Here is a 22,747-nt window from a genome sequence, read left to right as displayed (position 1 = left end):
CTTGAAGTAGGCCAAGTCTCCAACTGCTCAGGTCCATATATATCATTGCCAGAATGCCTAGTCTATTATTTAAATAAAATTATTAAGAATGCTTCAGTTATACTCACCTGCCTAATTTTAATCTTTGCAGGCAGTCCTTCAACAGGGCAAAGCTCCAGATCAGACATGCAGAAATAATAAAGGGCTGTGCGTCCATTTCTCTTGTTACTCAGGCCACATTGAAGGCCTGTCCCTGGCCCTTCCTTCTGGACTGGAGTTTCTTCATGTTTTGTCATCATTTCAGGGAGACGAACATAGAGCAGCTCATGAGCAGAAGGCCGGTACCTATCCCGAGTGAAAGACACCAATTTAGACTTAGTGTGGACCTCCTGAGACTGACCCTGGAACACAACTGGATAGGGAGAGGGAGACAAGAAAGGAGAGAGAGAGAGATAAAGAGGTAGCAGTGTAACACGTAGAGTTATAGAGTTATTACTCTAACAGGCCCTTTGGCCCAACTTGTCCGTGCCAACCATGGTGCCCACCGTTAGTCCCATTTGCCCACGTTTGACCCATATCCCTCTAAACCAATCCTATCCACAGTAGTGTAGTGGTTAGCGTAATACTATTACAGCGCCAGCAACCCAGGTTCAAGTCCCGCCGCTGTCTGTAAGGAGTTTGTACGTTCTCCCCATGTCTGCATGGGTTTCCTCCCACATTAGAACCATAGAACCATACAGCACAAAACAGGCCCTTCGGCCCACCGTGTCGTGCCATCCATCAGACCACCCTCACACTACCTAACCCCTTCCTCCCGCATATCCCTCTATCTCACGTTCCTCCATATGCCTATCCAACAAGCTCGTGAACCTGTTCAATGTATCTGCCTCCACCACCACCCCAGGCAGTGCATTCCATGCACCAACCAATCTCTGGGTGAAAAACCTCCCTCTGACATCTCCCCTGAACCTCCCACCCATAACCTTAAAGCCATGACCTCTCGTCTTGAGCATTGGTGCCCTGGGAAGGAGGCACTGACTGTCTACTTTATCTATTCCTCTCAATATTTTATATACCTCTATCATGTCTCCTCTCATCCTCCTCCTTTCCAGTGAATAAAGCCCTAGCACCTTAAGCCTCTCCTCATATTCAATACCCTCCAATCCAGGCAGCATCCTGGTAAATCTCCTCTGCACCCTCTCCAATGCCTCCACATCCTTCCTATAATGAGGCAACCAGAACTGAACACAGTACTCTAAATGTGGCCTAACTAGAGTTTTGTAAAGCTACATCATAACTTCGCGGCTCTTAAACTCAATCCCGCGACTTATGAAAGCCAACATCCCATTGGCCTTCTTAACTGCTCTTTCCACCTGTGAGGCAATTTTCAACGAACTGTGAATATGAACCCCCAGATCCCTCTGCTCCTCCACACTGCCAAGTACCTTGCCGTTTACCCTGTACTCTGCCCTGGAGTTTGTCCTTCCAAAGTGTACCACCTCACACTTCTCCGGATTGAACTCCATCTGCCACTTGTCAGCCCAGCTCTGCATCCTATCAATATCCCTCTGTAAGCTCCGACAGCCCTCCACACTATCCACAACACCGCCTATCTTAGTGTCATCCGCAAACTTACTAACCCAGCCCTCCACCCCCTCATCTAAGTCATCTATAAATATCACAAAAAGTAGAGGTCCCAGAACCGAACCCTGCGGGACACCACTAGTCACTGCCTTCCAATCCGAGGGCACTCCTTCCACCACAACCCTCTGCTTTCTACATGCAAGCCAATTCCTAATCCACACAGCCAAGCTTCCTTGGATCCCTCGGCCTCTGACCTTCTGAAGAAGCCTACCATGAGGAACCTTATCAAATGCCTTACTAAAATCCATGTAAACCACATCCACCACACTGCCCTCATCAATCTTCCTGGTCACCTCCTCAAAGAACTCTATCAGGCTTGTGAGGCAAGATTTTCCCTTCACAAAGCCATGCTGGCTGTCCCTAATCAGTCCATGATTCTCTAGGTGTTCATAAATCCTATCCCTTAGAATCCTTTCTAACAGCTTACCCACCACAGACGTGAGACTCACCGGTCTATAATTCCCTGGCCTATCCCTATTACCTTTTTTGAACAAGGGGACCACATTCGCAATCCTCCAATCCTCCGGCACCACCCCCGTAGACAACGAGGACTCAAAGATCCTTACCAGCGGTTCAGCAATCTCCTCCCTAGCCTCTCGAAGCAGCCTGGGGAAAATCCCGTCAGGCCCCGGAGATTTATCTGTCTTAATATTATTTAACAATTTCAACACATCCTCTCTCTTGATATCAACAACCTCGAGAACATTACCCCTACCAGCACTCCCTTCCGCATCATCAAGACCCCACTCCCTGGTGAATACCGAAGAGAAGTACTCATTCAGAACTTCTCCCACTTCCGCCGCCTCCAGGCAAATTCTCCCACCTTTGTCCTTAATCGGACCTACCTTTACCCTAACCATCCTCCTACCCTTCACGTACTTGAAAAAGGCCTTGGGATTTTCCTTAATCCTACTAGCCAAAGCCTTTTCATGTCCCCTTCTAGCTCTCCTCAGCCCTTTCTTAAGTTCCTTCCTCGCTACCCTATATTCCTCACGGGCCCTGTCTGAACCTTGCTGCTTATACCTCACGTATGTTACCTTCTTCTCCCTAACAAGTCGTTCCACCTCTCTCGTCACCCACGGTTCCTTCACCCTGCCATTCCTTCTCTGCCTCACCGGGACATATTTATCCCTAACATCCTGCATAAGATCCCTGAATATCGACCACATCCCCATGGTACATTTTCCTTCAAAAAGGACATCCCAATTTACACTCCCAAGTTCTCTCCTTATAGCCTCGTAGTTAGTCCTTCCCCAATTGAAAAACCTCTTGTCCTCTCTGCACCTGTCCCTGTCCATGACAATTTTAAAGGTTATGGAGCAATGGTCACTGTCCCCCAAATGCTCACCCACCAATAGATCCTTCACCTGTCCCAGTTCATTTCCTAAAACTAGATCTAACATGGCATTCCCTCTAGTCGGCCCATCAACATACTGCGTCAGGAATCCCTCCTGGACACATTTAACAAATTCTGTCCCATCTAAACCTTTGGCACTAAGCAGGTTCCAGTCTATATCTGGGAAGTTGAAGTCTCCCATTACAACAACCCTGTTATTTCTGCTTCTCTCCAAACACTGCCTGCCAATCTGCTCCTCTATATCTCTACTGCTACCGGGGGGCCTATAGAATACTCCTAGTAGAGTAACTGCTCCTTTCTTGTTCCTTAACTCCACCCATACGGACTCTAGAGATGATCCTTCTACAACATCCATCTTTTCCACAGCCGTAACAGTGTCCCTGACCAGTATCGCCACCCCTCCACCTCTTCTCCCCCCTTCCCTATCCCTATTAAAACATCGAAAACCAGGAATATTCAATATCCACTCCTCTCCTGACGTCAGCCACGTCTCAGTAATAGCCACGATATCATAGTCCCCCATACTTATCCAAGCCCTCAGTTCATCCCCCTTATTCCTGACACTTCTTGCATTTAAGTAAACACACTTCAGTCCATCTACCTTACTACTTTTACAGCCTGTATTCTGCTTCTCCTTCCCCAAAGCCTCTCTGCCTGTTTGATCTAACTTTTCCCCATTCCCTTCTTCCTCTGACCTACTCCTCCGGTTCCCTTCCCACTCACAAACTAGTTTAAACCCTCCTGTACCACCTTAGCAAATCTCGCCACAAGGATATTGGCTCCCTTCTGGTTCGGGTGTAACCCGTCCTCTCTGTACAGGTCCCACCTTCCCGAGAAGATATCCCAATGATCCAGAAATCTAAAACCCTCCCTCCTGCACCAACTTCTCAGCCACACATTTATCTGCCACCTCCTTCTATTCCTACCTTCACTATCACGTGGCACTGGCAGCAATCCCGAGATTGCTACCCTTGAGGTCCTGTTCCTCAATTTTCTGCCTAGCTCCCTGAACTCACTCTTCAGGACCTCATCCCCCTTCCTACCTATGTCATTGGTGCCAATATGGACCACAACTTCTGGCTGCTCTCCCTCCCACTCAAGAATTCTGTGGACCCGATCAGTGACATCCCGGACCCTGGCACCTGGGAGGCAACATACCATCCGGGATTCATGCTCACTGCCACAGAACTTCCTGTCTGTTTCCCTGACTATCGAGTCCCCTATCACTACCGCATGTCTCTTTCCCACCCTTCCCTATTCCAAAGACGTATAGGATAGGAGTTGTGGGCATGCTATGTTGGCGCCGGAAGCGTGGCGACACTTGCGGGCTGCCCCCAGAACACTCTACGCAAAGGTGCATTTCACTGTGTGTTTCAATGTACATGTGACTAACAAAGATATCTTATCTTATCTTACTTATCCAGATGTCTTTTGAATGTTGTTATTGTACCTGACTCAACTACTTTTTCTGACAGCTCATTCCATAGATGCACCATCCTCTATGTGATGAAGTTGTCCCTCAGGTCCCTTTCAAATCCTTCAACTTCCACCTTAAACCCATGTCATCTAGCTTTTAAATCCCCTTCCCTGAGAAAAAGACTATGTTAAGACAATAATGAAAAGGACGTATTACGAAAGAATGCATGAAACAGAAATAAAGGTTCAAGGCAGAACAGATAAATACCATGGCCAGTCCAGAACTCCGAGGCCTTCTGTCCCCTGGGATCATGAGGTTGCTCAATTCAAGAGGGAAAGGGCACAAGAAAAATAATCATATGCAATAAAGCAATGCAAAGTGAACTGACACCAGAGGTTCTTATAACAATCAGGGCAATTACAATTATCAATAATCTGACCACTATCTAATGGTATGAGGTTATTATCAGCCAGTAAAGAAGATGTGAAGACATTAACCACTTCAGCAGAAAGGAAATTTGACAGCAAAGTATTTAGATAAACTGGGCTGACATTACAAATGAGTTCTCCTGGGCATTTAGGGAGGGAAATCTGCTGCTCTTTCCTTATCTGTCCAAATATGACTGTAGACTCATACAAAATGGTTGACTCTTAACTGTCTCTGAAATTATTCCAGTTAGCACTCTGTTCAGAAGCATTTAAGGATGGGTATTAAATGAGACAATGCCAGTGATGCTTACATCCCAGGAATAAATAAAAAAAATCCTGCAGATAGTTATTAGTTATCATACACATTTAGTTATTGTGTACTTTTGTTTACAACCAGTATTGGGGATCAATATCAACTCAGGTTTGTTTAAAATCCAGGCTCTCCAGGGCCCTGACACTTTGGCAACATGCCTCTGGTAAGACACAATAAATACAACTCCAAGCATAGACAGGAGGACTCACAAGAGGCACAGTCTTGACGAGGATTACTAAAATCAGCATGAGATTGATAAAATCATTAGACTAGCTCCAGGTATGAATGAGGAAAGATTAAGCGATTGGGCCCATACCCTATGCAGTGTAGATAAATGAGTGATCTTATCGAAACATAAAAGACTCTGAAGGGGCTTGACAGGGTAGATGCAATCATGGAGGAATCTAGAATTGGAGGCCTCAGGATAAGGAATCCTCCATTTAAGACAGGTGTAAGAAGGAATATCTTTGCTTGGAGCACTGTGAATCTTTGAGATTCTCTCCTCCACAGGGCTGCGGAGGCAATGTCATTGTGTGTATTCAAGGCTGACACAGATGGATTTAACTTTTAGGGAAATGAGAATAGGACTTGAAAATGGAGTTAAGACTTGTTACAAATCAGTCATGAATGGCAGAGCAGGCTCAAGAAGCTGTATGGCCTATTGCTGCTCCTATATTTTATGTACGCTTATATTAAAACGAAAAGCTATTACTTTAAAGAAAATGTGTTCTCTCCAGTTAATTGGGGAAATCAGAGGCACTTGCAACTTACTGAGGCTCCTTTTGCAGCATATCCATCACAAGGCCTTTAAACTCAGCGCTGTAGTTATCGGTGATGGGAGCAAACTTCCCCTTCATGATCTTATTTACAACTGCAGGTAGATTAGTTCCTGTAAGAAAGAGAACAGTATGATTATGCTGCATATTGTGCCCTTTACTGAGATAACTGACTTGTTAAGCTGCTCATGGTGGGGTTGGTTCAGTGATAAATGTTAGCAAGTACTCAGATGGAACTCACTTGTTCCTCAAATAGCACCACGGGATCTTTAAAGCCTAATTGAATAGGTAAGTCTTGGTTTGACATCACTTCCAAAGTACAGCTGCTCCCAGCATACCTGGCGCGAGTCAAACAAGTACCTGAACTAGGGTTTAAACCCATGTTCTGAATCAGAAATGTCAATACTCCAAATTGAGCTTGGATATCAAGAGGTGTTAAAACAATGTATACAAAAATAATAGTCACAGGTTGCCTATAAAATTGACTGCAGGATATACAGACAACACAATGCTTTGTTCTCTTAGCTACAGGATCATGTTTACAGAAAAATCTACTCCAACACTTAAAATCTTGCACTATATTGTATTATACCATTTTCCTTTGTTTGTCTAATCAGTTTAATTGAAACTCCCACTAGAGTAATCCCCAATAACGATACTCACAGTAGGTATTTTAATGCAAGAATTAACAGGAACATAAATCATTTATGAATAGACTTATTTTCGTCAATGCTGGTTCTGATTCTCCATTGTTTGTATGAAGGTGATCACACCACCTTGCATGCATTCTGTTAGAGCCTTCCTTAGAGGCATGCTCAAGGCACCTGGGTGCAAAGAAGGGTATCGATGCCTCCAATAATCACCAAGAAAAAGCTTAATGTGAGGCTATGATGTGTGCCCATATTTCCCCAGTAATACCAAGGATGTGTGCAGTCCCTGCAAAAGCAGGCAAGTTCAAATTCTTGTGCAAGCATTTGACCTTATTATCTTTCTAATGATCATCTATTATGCCTCTACCAATTAACCTAATGAATTTCCTCACTGCTAATTAGTTTGGCAATTTTCATGCCTCTTACCTTCAAAAGTGCGCTGACGGCAAGCCATCTCATAAAGAATACAACCAAGCGACCAGATGTCAGATTTATCGTTGTAGCATTTTCCCTCACAGATCTCGGGTGAGATGTAATAGGGAGTACCTGCCCAGCACAAACAGTCCATCAAGTAAATCCACCCCAGTAACTTGGAACCTGTAACATTTAACTTGTTAAGAGATTCTTTCCACACCTCCACCCACAAACCCAATCCCACCGCTGACTTCTATATGTAAACCTCTAGCAGCAAATTGTCCTCGCTGACAGTCTTAGCATTGTCCTGGTCACATACATCTTCCTTTCACCTCATCCCATTACAGGTCCTCCCCAGCTTATAAATGCCCAATTTATGTACAGCCCGTGAACAAGTGTTTGGGAGACCGGCGGGATGGATTTGCCAGCTGCTGCGGGGCTGCAGGCATCTTCTGCCATGTGGGAATTTGGTTCGCTGCGACTTGCGAGCTGTTGGGGTTACAAACAGTTCACAGAAATGGAACACTGCCCTAACCTGGGGAGGACCTGTATGCTCTCAGCATGGCCTGAATTTACCTGCAGTTATCTTTATTTATACCTACACTTAATGCCCAGCTCACCTGCAATTGGCTCCCCTTCTCAGTACATGCAAGCCAGGATCCCCCTCTTTCTGTGGAATATCTGAGATAACTGACAACATTCAAAATGGCCAGTTCTTTAATACAATATACATTGTTTACCTTGCTACATCATAGCACATATAGGTGCTGACTTCCCATCCTTACCCGAGATCAGGTTCTTCCTCCCAACCCTACCTGAGATCAGGTGCCTTTCCCCCCCTCCCCGAGCCCCTCCCTGACATCAGTGTCCTCTTCCCACTCTTACCTGACACCACGTCCTTCCTCTTGTCCTTACTTCAGATCAGGCGCCTTCCTCCCACCCCTACCTGAGGTGAAGTGCTTTCCACTAACCCTTGCCTGAGGACAGGAACCTATCATTTGGTTAGAGATCAGGACATGCTGATGTTCGCTAGCTGTGTTGTACACGACTTGCTGAATACCAACAGGCAGGTACAGCAAGAGAATAAAGGGCAGATTGCATGTTAGCCTTTATTATGAGAGGGTTTAATTGTTAACCTTAATAAATGGTGGAGAAAGCTCGAAGGAGCGGATGACTTACTCCTGCTCCTATTTCTTAAGTCATAATGATAATAGAACAGTACAGCACAGGAACAGACCCTTCGGCTCACAATGTTGTGCTGATCTAATTGAATGAGTAATTAAATGCCAAACTAAATTAATTCCTTCTGCCTACACCATGCCCACATTCCTTCATTCTCTGCACATTCGTGTGCCTATCGAAGAGCCTCTTAAACACCTTTATCATATTTGCCTCCACCATCACCCCTGGCAATGCATTCCAGGCACCCAGCACTCTATGTAAAAAAACTTGCCCCGCACATCTCCTTTGAATGTACCCCCTCTCACCTTAAATGCATGCCCTCTAGTATTGGACATTTCGACCTTGGGAAAAAGTTACTGGCTGTCTACTCGATCTAAACTTCTATCAGGTCTCCCCTCAGTCTACACTGCTCCAGAGTCTTCCTCCCACCTTTACTTAAGACCTTTCTCTTACTCTTACCAGATCCTTTCTTCAGCCTTATCCGAGACCAAGTGCCTTTGTCGTAATCTTACTGTAGCGCCATATATGCCATTATCCCTTTCCTTACCTTCTCCTTGTGCTCGAGGTAAAACTCACCCAAGATGGTGTGTGCCTCACTTCCTGTCATCATCACTTTGGCCACCCCAAAATCACCAAGCTTCACTTCGCCTTCTTTAGTGAGGAAAAGGTTGGCCGTCTTTAGATCTCGGTGCAACACGCTGTGTTCGTGTAGGTAACAGGTCGCAGCCACCATCTGGTGGAAGAGGTTCAGGATTTCTAGCTCTTCCAACTCTCGATCCTGCAATGAAAGTACTGATACTTCGGACAACAGTGTAGCACTGCTTGTGCCAGCGTTCTTTCCCAGACTGAAATTACGGCATGAGGAAAGTGTCAGTCGTCTTATCGAGTGGTGGGGAGGGGGTTATTTACACTGTTTATCAACCAATCACCTGAGAATGAGTGCTATCACAGGCAGACAGTCTCCTCAGCAGCATGGAAATCAAACGGGAGTGACTGCTTTGCATAACATTTCTGCTCAGTTTGCAAGTGTGATCCCCAATCTTCTGGTCACTTGTCACTTTATTTTCCTGCCTTCCCCTCTCAATTTTACCTCTTAGACCTCATCACCTTACACTGTTCCAATGAGACCCAATATAAGCTTAAAGAACAACACCTTATCTTTCCACTCGGCATGTTATAGTCTTTCAAATTCAGTTACGAGTTCAACAATTTCAGACATTGATTTTGTTTTTCCCAGCTATTTATCCTCTAGTCTCATTTGTTTCGCTGCTTGTTCCTATAACACTGTCCTTTGCTGCGCAATAATCCCATTCCCTCTCTAACAGACCTTCCTTTTCATTATCTGCTCCCCTCCCTCTTTTCCCTGCAACGTAAAATCTGTTCATCTCCAATTTTTCCCAGGTTGAGGAAATGCCAAGCATCCAAAACAATGCCCAAATTATACTTACCCTCAGCCAGCAGTTGCATAAGAGAACCACCAGCTGACTGCCATGGGTGGATTAACTCACCTCTGTCCTCCGCACCAGCACAGTGTAAGGCGGAGGTTATAAATGCCCTAGACTGCCCTACCGTTCTGCACTGGACAACCACCACGTTCTGGATGGAGGACAGATACCCAGAGCCAAAGGGCAGGTGCACTTGTGAGCGGGGTCAATGGCCTTGAGTGAAAAGATAATGTAGGTACAGGTCCTCCCCAACTTGCGAACACCCAACTTATGTTCAGCCCGTACATATGAACAAGCATTTGGGAGACTGGCGGTATGGATTTGCCGGCTGCTGCAGGCTGCAGGCATCTTCTGCCGTGTGGGAACTTGGTTCATGGTTGCATTTCTGAATTGTGAAACTGTCGGGTTATGAACAGTTCACAGGAATGGAACCCTGCTGTAACCTGGGGACGACCTGTATCTGTGCATTGTTTTTCCTTTATGTGACTTTATTTTTTTTTAAATTTAATTTCTTGGACCTCAAAGACTTTCAAAGTAAATTTGTTATTTTTTTAAAAAAATGATATTAATTTTTGAATTGTTTAAGTACAATTTGTCATATGAGGAGAGATTAAGCAGACTATGACTGTGCTCTCGAGTTTAGAAGAGAGGTGATCTTATCGAAACAAAATTCTTAAATTGCAATGCAGACCATTGATGTTTCCCCTGGCTGGGGTGTCAGGAACCAGAGGTCAAGTCTCAAAACAAGCAGTTGGACATTCAGAACTGTGATAAGAAGAAATTTCTTTAACCATAGGGCAGTGAGTCATTGGCTGTGGACATTCAGTCGCTGGATACATTCAAGATAGAGACTCATCGATTTTCAGATACTATGCAAATCAAGAGATATGGAGTTAGTGCAGGAAAGTGGTGCGGAGATAAAAGATCAGCAATGACCTGACCAAACTGTGAAGCAAGCACAAAGGGCTGAATGGCTCACTCCAGTTTCTTATAAATACTGTACCTCCTATCATCAGAGACATTTAAAAATTGACAGGAAGGAGCTATTGAAAAGTCATCTGGGGAGTCCAGGGCATGGACACTCCCTACTATTCAATTCCCCTTGCAATAACAAGGGCATTCTGTTGGCTTTAATAATTATTTATGGAATCCTCAATAGCCTTTGGTAAATCATTCACTAGGATACCCAGTTCCTTCTGCATCTCAGAGCTCTGCAATCTTTCACCATTTAGATAATATGCTTCTTGTTCATTCTTTCTGCCAGAATGGATAATCCCACATATTCCTATATTATATTCTATTTCCCAGATCTTTACCCACTTAACCTATTTATATCCCTTTATAACCTTCTTATATCCTCTTCACAACTTCCTTCCTTATTATCTTTGTGTTATCAGGAAATTTAGTAGCATTACATTTAGCAAACATATAACTGGACCCACAGGGCTGCCAAAGTAAATGCAGTCATGGGAAAAACGCTGGAGGGTGTGGGTTTGCAGATGAGTGAAGATAGTGGGTCAGTCTGAGCACAATCCTACCCATTAATTTTGCTTTTCTCTTGACAGATGCTGCCTGACCTGCTGAGTATTTCCAGCATTTTTAAAATTGAATAATCTAAGCTTCCTCTGCACCTCAACTGCAGATGATATTTAGAAATTAATTCAACAGGAATGGTGAATGGATAATGAGTTTGGATCCTCAAAATGTGCCTAAATAAAGCGCCATATGAAAATAACGGAGATATTGTTAGCTGGATTAGAAACAGAAGCTGTTGGGAAATAGACTTTGTGCAGAGGAGAACTAGTTTGCTTTGATTCCACATCCTCTGCAGTTTACAGTGTACCACAAGCTCTACACAATCTTGAATGCAGAGGAAGAATAATGTGAAGGGTGAGAGATATACATTTCTCTGCTTTACTTGAATCTGCCTTGATACCTTTAATGAAATCTGATAGAATTACAGCAAGTGCTGAGAACATATATTCCAGATGCTCACTATATAAATGCATAAGGCAAGTTTGAAAACACAATTCAAGTAAATGGATGTTGAAATCAATTATTCTGTACCTGAGAATCAGTTCCTTTGGCTCATCCTTCATTGTGATATTGAATAAGAGATCCGAATTAAAGCTCGCTCTCACTATGGCAAAACAATTTTAAACTAGTTCCAGTCAGAAATCTTTCCCACGTAAAGTACCTGCTGTGCCAAGTACTGAGCCAACGTTCCTCCTTCTGCGTATTCCATCTCAATCATCAGTACACCATCCTCTTCAAAGCTGTCATAGTAATTAATGATATTGGGGTGGTCCAACATGGAAAGCACCTTCACCTACAGCAGGAAAAAGACAAAACAAAACAGACATTCACACTCACTCACACTGACCACAGAGTCTGCATCTGTTCACACCAATTCACACTAAACCATAAGGGCAGAGGCTGTACACGCTGATTCATAGTGACCAGACTAACAGGGGTTCTCAAACTCACACTAAACGGTTGGGGGTCGTCTTATTTACTTACTTATCATGACTCAGCATTAGGCCATTCAGCCCATACCAGTTTCTAGCTGAGTAATCCTATCAAGACCATTACCATAGCTTATTTGCTCACACATGCTCTTCAAATCCCTTTTTAAAAAATTCTTATGCCACCTATCTACATTAGGGACAATTTACAGCAGTCAGTTAGCCCACCAATCAACATGTATTTTGGATGTGGGAAGAAACGGGAGCATCCAGGGGAAAAACACATGACCACAGGGAGAAAGTGCAAACTCCACACAGACAGCACCTGAGGTCAGAGCCAAACCTGGACCACTGGCACTGAGAGGTTGTGCATTCAACCCAGTCATTCAACCTGAACCACTGTGTCATCTACTACATTGACACAGTATATCTTATTGTTACCAGTTCTGCTGATAAACTCCTATAAATAATTCAGAGTTAGACACAAACCTCATTCAATGCTCTCTGTCTTTCAATGTGGTTCAGCTCATGCATATTGATCTCTTTAAGAATGACCAGGGAGTCATCGTCCTTCTTCCGATACAGAACTGCTGTCCCAGAGGCTCCTAGCAGAAGAACAAGGGCTCAATCAAATAATCTCCTCTCTGGCAATGGAAAACTTAATCTTCACACTATTTCTGGAGCACTTACTTCCACTAACCTGAGAGAAACATTTCAGTGATGCTGCAGTGATCATAGGGCAGAGATCAGATGCTCAGTTGCCCTACCATGACTAATGAATCAACTACCTGATGGCTGACAATAATTCCTTCGGCACCAAATTGAAAATACTCACAGTCGTGACAGCAGTTAAACCGACTTGACCATTTTAGCAGAAGGTACAAAGGTGGGCAAAATCTCCCGTGCACATTGTGTGGAACCCACTCCAATTTTAAATGAGACCCCCAGCAATGAAATTCTATTGCACACAGGGTTCAGGCACATCAAGACAGGATTATGCACATTGTTCACTAACTCCACAGTTGCAAGGCTGGTGGAAGAAGTCTGTGTGTGGGTGTGGATCCTGTGGGCCAGGAGGGGAGAGGTAGGATGAGGTAGAGTGACAGGGTAGTAGCAGGGTTGTAGCACTGATGGATTGGAGCAGCATCAGGGTTTGACGGGACGGGGATGGGAGCCTTACCCGAACTGAAGTGTTGATTTGGTTTGGGTGGGCGTGGGGTGGCCAGACACGATTGGACGGAGAGGAAGGTTTGTAAGTGCAATCAGTTCAGAGCCTGGGTTGGGAGGGGTCAGTCTGACAAGCGAGCTGAGACCCTAAAGGCAGGGGTGAGGGACATCCTTGAAGGAGAACCTATTTACAATTTAATAAAAGCATCACACTCCAAAGCAGTCAATCAGGTAAGCATAGCCCCTTTTAACTACCGTAGATACACACCTCACCTTTTCAATGAAGACCCGCATTCTGTGCCAACTATAGCCTTGAATGAGTAAACATTAAAACAAGTGCTGCATGCTGTGTAACGGCTCTGTGACTGCCCAGCAGCCTCTCCGAGTGTATATGGGCATATAAATTAATAGCAACAGCAGTCTATTCAGTCCCTCAAACCTGCTCTGCCATTTAATAAGGCTCAGTGTGCATCAATGGTTACATTGCTGGATTAATAATCCACCATGGCAGCTGGGCAATTTACTAGTTGATCTGACTGTGGCCTTGCATTCCTGTCCACCTGCACAACCTTTCATCCCCTTCCTTATCATGCATCTATCAATATTTGCCTTAAAAATATTCAAAAACTCTGCTTCCACCACCCAAAGACTCGTCACCTTCTGAGAGGAAAGATTTTACCTTCTCTCTATCTTAAATGTGTGAGCTCTTACTTTTAAACAATGACCCCTTTTCTAGTTTCCCATACAAGAAAACATCTTATGTACATCTACCCTGTCAAAACCTTTCTGGATCTTCTATGTTTTAATGAAGTCCTCTCTCACACTTCTAACATCCAATGATTAAAAGCCTAGCCTAACCAACCTTTCCTCACAAGACAACCTGCCCATTTTGAGCTGCTTTCAGTATATTAACGTTCTTCATTCAATATGGTGACCTATACTCTACACAGTACTCCACATATTGTCTCACCAATATCTTATATAACTGAAGCACAACCTTCCCACTTTTGTATTCAATTCCCTTAGTAATAAATGTCATTCAAGGGAGGAGTCTGACCCGGATGTGGGCTACGTGTTAGGTAATCAGTGCTTTCACAGTATTCAACTGTGCTACAAAGTAGTCCATCATCAAACCTGTAGCCAACACTGAAGCTCATATTTGTGATTAAAATATAATTCATCAATATGGCACATGTACTGAAAATATATTCCTTGACAGGTTGGAAAAGATGGATAACATCCATATCGGCGATTTCTGTGTTCTATGTTGTCTTGTTCCCCAAACTCACCTTTTCCCACTATATGTATCTTTTCAAACTCTGCCAGTGTTTGGGGATGTGGGCGTTTCAGTTTATCACTTTCACAGTAGAGATCCAGGATGTGCATCTTTATACTTTCCGGTGCCTGGTTTGGACCTGCCACTAGCTTGTTGCCCAGTAGGGTTCTTGCCATGCCAACAGGAACACCTGGAAAAGAAAACCATGGCTCAGGTTTTCTTCTGATCACTATGCAAGAAGTTAGTAGAGTCTATAGAGAGCCTGGCTTGGCGTGCATCAATGGTTATATTGCTGGATTACTAATCCATCATGGCAACTGGGCTATTCATTTTAATCAATTTATGAAAACTGGAATAAAAAGCTGATATCAGTTAACAATGACAATAAAATTACTGGATTAAACGTAAGAATACATCTGATTCACTAATATAGGAAAGCTGCTGTCCATCTTGGTCTGGCCTATGTGTGACTCCAGGCCTACCGTGGTTGACTCTTAGCTGCCCTCTGAAAGGGCCTAGCAAGTCATCCTGTTCAAGAGGCATGAGGGATGGCCAGGTGAATACTGCGCCTTGCCAATGATGACCATATCTATGAACATGTGGGATTTTCTATGACAGAAGGCACTGGAGGCCATCATGTTCAAGGAGGAGAAGGGTATATTTCTTAATGTTAAAGGGATTGAGAAGTGGGGAAAAGGCTGGAATAGGATGAAGGTAGTGAAGTGGATGATCAGCTGTGATCATGCAGAATGGTGAAGCACTGCCCTGCCAACGATTATTTACTACATCATATCTACATTCTAGGACCCCAGAGCTTCCTTCCTCTCTTGTTCAATATGAGGACAGACATCAATAGCTTTCTTCACCAGTCATGTCCACAGTTCATTCTGCAGGGTGAGAATAGTACCTGTGCAAAAATTTCCTTGGTACTGGATTTGGGGCAAGAGTGGAGGTGTTTATGAAGAACAGAGTCACACTTTTCACTCATATCTACTTTGTCACACTGGTTTAACCAAGCAAATGATGGCTCTAAACCTCCAATTACACAACAGTGCAGATTTAGCAACATGATGGTGATATTGAAGTTCCCCCAAACCTATAATTAAGGTACAGTGTACTATTAGCATGATAACAGCAGTAATTAGTAAATTACTTTGCATCCTTCTGATTAGTACAATTAACAGGTCTTGACCTCAGAGGCATAATTGCTGTAAGCTTAATTATAAATAAATTATTTTCAAAACATTAACTCGAGCTGTATCTAAATTTCTTTAATGAACACCAGCTTTAATTTAAATTGAAACTGAATACCAATTTGTGTTATTCCTCCTGAAGTAGGTTTCAGTGCCTTAGACTGGAAAAGAACACATTATTTAACATTGTTCCTAACAAGACATTATCAAGGGACATTGGGATTTGTCTAAATTAGCCTCAGTATCTAGCATTCTGTTGAAACAAATATAGTTTTAGTATATTTTATGCAAATTCATCTGGAACAAGAACATGACATTAACACAAGACAATTCACAGAACCTTGAAGAGGCCACGGCAGTTCCACCAACCATAACAAGCACCTGGCTTCTTTTTCCCATTAATAACAGTGCCCACTTCAACTTGATTGCCAGAAGGAGACAAACAATAAGCTGAAGGTTTTTTGGACTTTAAAAAAAAAATCAAGATATGTGAACAGCAAGAAGTTCCTTTCTCCCAACCACGCAAGGACACAAAGCAGTTTGACCCAGACAATTCCCACTTTAATACCGTTTATATCAGTGTTTCTGAAGAGATATTAATCTAGTACACCAGGTAATATAATAATTCCTATCTGGCACATGCTAAAGTGGATCGGGGGGTGGGGGGGGCAGGTGGGGAGATCCAAGTTGCAAAGTGACTAGCCTCCTGGAATGACAGCCTCTTTAATCACCAAAGTAAAGCCTTTTAGTTTACAATTTATGATCATTAGTTGGTGTTCTGAGTCACTTGTTTTCTCCCACTGTTTCCTTCCCTCCTCTTCTGGGGGTGATGCCCATTAACGTGGTCTGACCCCCCCACATCTCACCAAGACACTGGAAAACTGCCAGTCTGTTCCAGACACATCTGACCTCTGGCGTCAGGTGCCTTTCCTTAAAGTGGATAGGGACTTCCTAGTGGCAGCAAAGCAGAGATGGACTTGGTAGGATGCAGGCAACATGCTGGGGAGGGGTATCAAAGCTAGTGAATGAAGAGAACTTTGCTTTTAAAAGCCTGCTGCTTTTCTGGGAAGGCTGTCTTACTTTGGAAACCAATCAGGTCATAACCACTAGGCTTTGGAAACTGGTCTATCTGCTAGGATATGCTGTTGGCCTTCACTGTACTTGGACTTGTATATTATAACAAGTACAAACTGCTGAATGTCAACATTCTTCCACTTCCACCTCTTCCCGGTGGGGATGAGGTAGGAAATGCTCATCCATCCATTCCTTGTAGAAGGTTTCTAAACTTCGAGCTGTCCCCACCGTCTTCCACGACAATCCACCCGAGATGACAACGTGCCCAGTACATCCTAAATCCCAAGGAAGCTGCTGAACCATCTGTCAAGTTAAGTGTAGAGCATGATTGTGTTCTCACTTGATGGTACTATGTTCATACTTTGCAGCTGGGGTAACTGATGATCAACAGGGTGGGAACCTCTGGCAGATTTCTCCAGTTGCTGAAATCCTGAAGTCAATCAATGCCACCTGTTCAGCACACAGCATTGACCAAATGGTCTCTATGATTTATGTTTTCAACTGCTAAACCATTAATAAAAAACATCTTTCTAAGTTTTCATCCTCTTACTCAATGAAGTTTTTTTCAACCTGTCCATTTCTCTACCACTGTGCTTCAACCTGCTGACACTGATTCAATAAACACTCTCCAAATGTCTCACTTAATCAGATGCAATTCAAGAGGACTCCAGTCACATGATGAGATCCAAAGCCTGGAGTAATACCCTAAATGAATGCAGCAGGTGCTCTGGGAATGCCCACTATGCAGTTGCAAGAATAATTATTAGCTCTATCAATAACTTATTTCCAGAAACATTTTGGAATAGAATCGATTTTGGATTTATCCCACAGATGCTAATGAATGTGAACCTGGAGAAAGTCTGTTGAATGCAGGGAGTGTTTCTAAGCTCTGCCATTCTGGCTATTTATACAACATTGATCAACTGAGAACTTCTTCCCCTCCACCATCAGATTTCTGAATGGTCCATGAACCCAGGAACACAACTTCCTTATTCTTCTTTTGCACTACTTATTTATTTTTGAAACTTATACTAATTTTTATGTATTTATGTCTTGCACTGTACTGCTGCCACAAAACAACAAATTTCACGACATATGTCAGTGATAATAAACCTGATTCTGATGTGAGTGACTAATATATCAGGTCAGAAGAGTTTGCTTACAGAGGACTGCTAGCAGCAGATTGCCTATACCTATTGCTAACCCACAAGAGAAGTACCCACTTAACTCCTCCAGATCTGCTGGCATCAACTTGCTAATAAGTACCAACTGTACCAAGTACCCTTAATGCACATCCCTTGGACATTGCCAGGCGAGGCCTTCATGTAAAAGGTCCAGAATAGGCATCGCCCATGAAATAATTTGCAGCACTATGAAGAAAGACTGAGTGAATGGGACTGACATTATTGCACTAAGCAGGCATAGATTTGATGGGCTGAATGACCTCCTCCTGTGATGTAACATGTGATGCCTCAATTACAAGTCACCCTCCCTGTTTTATTCAATGTTATACTATTCAAAAATTGATATTAAACTTTATATTCAAAAACTATTAAAATCAATGAAGTAACTAAATTATAAATATATATATATTAAAAAATTAAAACACAGAAACGCTTAAAAACATTTATGTCACCTCAATTAATTCAGACATAATACCTAATTCTTATTCAGGTTCTTTTTTGCTGTTCTCTTCCATTTCAATGAATGGGCTCGTTGTTCTTGCACTAGATCTGACCTCGGGCAACTCAGACGGCCAATTCCCTTGTGTAAGTGCTATGGAATTAGCACAAGTTCGTGTTCCATCGCTAGACTTCTGAAGAGTCTGATGCTGGAGTGCAATTGGAAGGTCACCAGCAAAGAGTGGCCAGTGAATTTCAGACTTCTGAGTTTACACAGGAATCCTGAACTTGGTGGCACTCATGCAGAGAACTGCAGGCATTTCCTGGTAAGCTCTGGAGCATTAAGACAATCTCATTTGGTTTTCGTCAAAGGAAATTATCTAACTGCTGTGCAATGATCTCATTGGTTTGGAAAGTTCTGCCACATTGAACATGCAAACCAAACATACTACCTCCACACAACACATTAGTGTTGGTGTAAAGCCAAAACCCTCCCATATGATTATTAAAATAGTCTTTGGGAAGAAATGTCTTCATTGTAAATTGGAGAGAGAGCCTCCACCAGCCAATTCCTTGCTATGCTAGGTGGGGCTCCGGCAATGAATTCAATGTACATCCCTTCTCTAACAGCATCTCAGCACAAAGCCAAAACCACCTTGTGATCTAAATGCACCTTTAATTCCACTCTCATAGACTTGAGTCTGAGTGAAGAGACCCTTATTTAAGTGAACAGTTCACTGTATCCAAGAATAAAATCATATAACAAGAAGATTAATATTAAAATAAGAACACACCTGATACTATAACAAATTTTCCCATAATGAAATCTTAGTTATGGCAAATAATAATCACATGTTTGTTAAAAACTGGTTAGTTATTTCCCTTTTAGACTGTTGGAGTTAATTATTGCCCCACGATCTGATAACTCAGGTAAATAATTAAAAGACCCCTTGGTATAATTATTTCTGTGATTCTTCTGTTTGCATTAGGAATTAAATGCTGGTAACCTCCCAGATTGTACATAAATTCCAGTAAAGTATTTTTTATTTCCTGAATTGTGGGCATTGCTGGCATGGTTGCCCATCCCCAATTAGCAGTGAATTGAATGATTTGCTCAGCTATTTCATAGGACAGTTAAAAGACAACCATTTTACTGTGGTAAGGAGTCACAAACAGAGGAAGCTGGTGACCTACATGGGATTTTTTCAACAATCCAGTGATTTCATGGTCACCAATCCCAATAATAATTTAGCAATCTGAGTTTATTTATTAAGCTCAATTTCCCAGCTGCTATATTTCCAGGCCTGTGGATTACCAGGCCGGTAACATAAATACACAATGTGAATGTACAACATCAGATTACTAACACAAAGTGCTTGAAATACTCAACAGACCAGGCAGCATCTGTGGAGAGATAATCACGATAGGTCAATGATCCTTCATCAAAGCTGGAAAAGTCAGAGAAAGAAAAAACATAATACCAGGCGGGAACTGTGAGATATGGAGCACAACAGATAGAGGAATCAAAAGAGAATGCTGCTAATACCCAGCACTTCAGGCAGGTTCTGATACAAGCAGAAGAAAGCTAGTTGAATTCAATATTGGGTCCAGAGTACTGCAATGTGACTAAATGGAAGACAAGATACTGTTCCTCTAGTTTATGTTGGGCTTTATTGCAAGAGTATCAGAGACCAAAGGCAGAGAGGTCAGAGAGGGAGTGGGATGAATAATTAAAATAACAGGCAACTGAAAGCCCAGAGTCATTCTTGGGGATGGAGGTGCTCTGCAAAGCAGTAACCCAATCTGTATTTGGTTTCTCCAATGTAGAGGAGACAACATCTTAAACAGCAAGTAGATAGGAAGAAGTGTAAGTGAATCAATGCTTCACCTGGAAGGACTGTTTGACTGGATAGCGGGAAAGAATGAAGTAAAAGGGCAGACGCTGTATTCACTGTAGTTCCATGGGAAAGTGTCATGAGAAATGGAGCGATTGGTGGAGATGGAAGACCAGGGAGTCACAGAGGGAGTCACAAATTCGCAATGCTGAAACTGGAGGGAAGATGAGTCTGGTCATGAGATCTCACTAAAGATGACTGAAATTACAGAGGATGATCCATTGAATGGGGAGGCTGGTGGGGTGGAAGGTGAGTACAGGGGGAATTCTCTCCCTGTTTTGACAGGGGGGAAAGTGGTTGAGAACAGAAGTGTACCAAAAGAAGGGCCCTGTCAATTATGCCACAGGGAAAGCCATTGTTAAAGAAGGCAGATGTCACAGAGACACTGGCATGAGACTTCTCATAATCAGAAGAGATACCAGCGAGATGGAGGATGGAATGAAGTCCCTGTAGGAAACAAAGTGGGAGGAGGTGTAGTCGAGATAGCTGCAGGAGTCTGTGGCCTTGTAATAGATATTTGTTGCTAGCCTCTCACCTGGAAATGGAGACAGACAAGTCATGCTATGGAAAAGTCAAGTACGGACCATGTAGAAGTGGAAGCCACTTCAGCAGTCTAGGCCCCAAGCCCTTAAATCCCTTGCCATTTTCCTTTCCTCTCCTGCTTCAAAACATTCCTTAAAATCTAAGACACTCCTTAAGATCTACTTTTTTAACTTGTCCTAATACTTTTCATATTACCTGGGGTCAAACTTTGTTCTATAGCACAGCAAGGTACCTCAAGATGATTTACCAAGTAAAAGGTCCTGTACAAGTGAAATATTTAGCTGTAATGATTGAAAATGTAAGCAAAGGGAACTGGAGACCTGTGCACCAACAGCTCATTAACTTGGTTCTTTTCCCTGACTTTTCTTGATGTCACTATTGCTGCATCCCAACGGCTTTTCCATGATACATGTTGCAGAATACATTCATTTACACAGAATACACTCATCTAGAGCTCTATACGCAACAATTAATTGTCTATAGTTATATTCCTTGAGCAGACAATCCATTGGTTTCATAATCACCATTACAAATACCATCTTTTCACCACAAATTTAATTAAATTTAAGTATCTAATTTTTCTGTGGTGAGATTCAAACAAATATCTCAGGACCATTAGTCTAGGCTTCTAGCAACTTAACCAGTATGCTCCCACTTAACCTGCATGCCCGCCTGAAGGGCAGGTGGAATCTTTGTTTGATGACTCAAATGAGAAATGGCACCTCCAACCATGCACCACTCCCTCAGTACTGCACTGAAGAGTCAGCCTAGATTTTGCAGGCAAGCCTCTGGAACTTGAACTTATAACCTTCTGACTTAGCCAACACTGGTATTTGGCATTATACTGAAATGTATAACATAAATATAAATAAATATACCTGTCAGACTCTGCAGTTCTCTCTTGACTTCCTCCAAATCTGCCGTCAACAAGGCAGTACAGCCCAGGAAGTCCATCCTGATTTCTGAATCTTCCATATCAATGTGGCTGGTCACAATATTGTTAAAGAATCTCTGCACAGCTATGTGCTCACGGATAGAAAATGGTGTGAGTGTCGGAATCTCTCCGGTCCCACAAATATGTATTGCATCTTGCTGATTATAGAGAATAAAAGCAACAGATTTGACTTGCTTTCCATTCAAAGCTTCAGCCACCTGCGCAGAAATTGATTCCAGTGTGGAGGACTCATATACATAATTCACCACAGTTACATGTGGCCATGATGCACCTATAATATCAGTGCAACACTTAACTTTGTTGCAAACTATTAAAAGCCTCTGAGTGGGTACACTATTTGTGATATCCAGTCCTATATTGTGGCTTTTCCTCTCAGCAGATTCTCCTTCTGTTTCTTGTTGATCACAGTTATCTCCACCATAGCTAGCACTGGAGTTATAAGCCTGTTTCACTTCGGATCCACATCCAGTCTTTCCTTTCTCAAACTCCTTTGGGCACATTGAACATGGATCAAACCTATCAGATGAATCTGAGATAACTCCACTGTCTGTCTGTGTTGAAGACCCCCTTACATTGTGCATAGGATTGATAGAAACCTCACTCATTTTGGATCGGAAAGCTGTGCAGTAGAGTTTGGTAATATTAGTGAGTGGAATTATTGCTCAGAGTTAAATCACACATCACTACGTTGTTTCATTGTGAAGACATTCGAGTCCATATTTGGTTACTGCGTCTGGGAGCTGCATCACAGAATTCCAACTGTTGATGCAATCCTCTTTAAAGCCTATGCCAGGAATTTTTTCCTTCATGTTGGACTGCAAATTGAGTGAAGCTTTTAATTAGCTGTCTGATTATGTGAATACTGTTCTCTGTAGTTTGGAGAGAAAATACAATAAATATCAGCATCCCTTGGGTGTTCCTGCTAAAATAAATAAGCATTTCTATTAAAGAG

General features: G+C 42.8%; 1 protein-coding gene across 1 annotated transcript in view; it reads right to left on the bottom strand.

The window, feature by feature from the left end:
- LOC127583885 (serine/threonine-protein kinase Nek8-like) overlaps positions 1–22,400 on the bottom strand; it is a gene marked incomplete at its 3' end in the record, with an annotated part of 48,340 nt that extends 25,940 nt beyond the window's left edge. Inside the window, exons 1-10 of the mRNA XM_052040275.1 lie at positions 21,719–22,400; positions 20,717–20,832; positions 16,076–16,172; positions 14,527–14,703; positions 12,560–12,675; positions 11,794–11,934; positions 8,737–8,938; positions 6,991–7,110; positions 5,910–6,027; positions 108–324 (exon numbers count right to left, since the gene is read on the bottom strand). Of these exons, the coding sequence (XP_051896235.1) occupies positions 108–324; positions 5,910–6,027; positions 6,991–7,110; positions 8,737–8,938; positions 11,794–11,934; positions 12,560–12,675; positions 14,527–14,703; positions 16,076–16,172; positions 20,717–20,832; positions 21,719–22,400 (1,986 nt within the window). The remainder of the gene's footprint in view (positions 1–107; positions 325–5,909; positions 6,028–6,990; positions 7,111–8,736; positions 8,939–11,793; positions 11,935–12,559; positions 12,676–14,526; positions 14,704–16,075; positions 16,173–20,716; positions 20,833–21,718) is intronic.
- Positions 22,401–22,747: the final 347 nt, after the last annotated feature.

This window comes from Pristis pectinata, chromosome 28, assembly GCF_009764475.1.
Source record: "Pristis pectinata isolate sPriPec2 chromosome 28, sPriPec2.1.pri, whole genome shotgun sequence".
Taxonomy (NCBI): domain Eukaryota; kingdom Metazoa; phylum Chordata; class Chondrichthyes; order Rhinopristiformes; family Pristidae; genus Pristis; species Pristis pectinata.
This window is presented reverse-complemented; position numbering and strand designations above follow the sequence as displayed.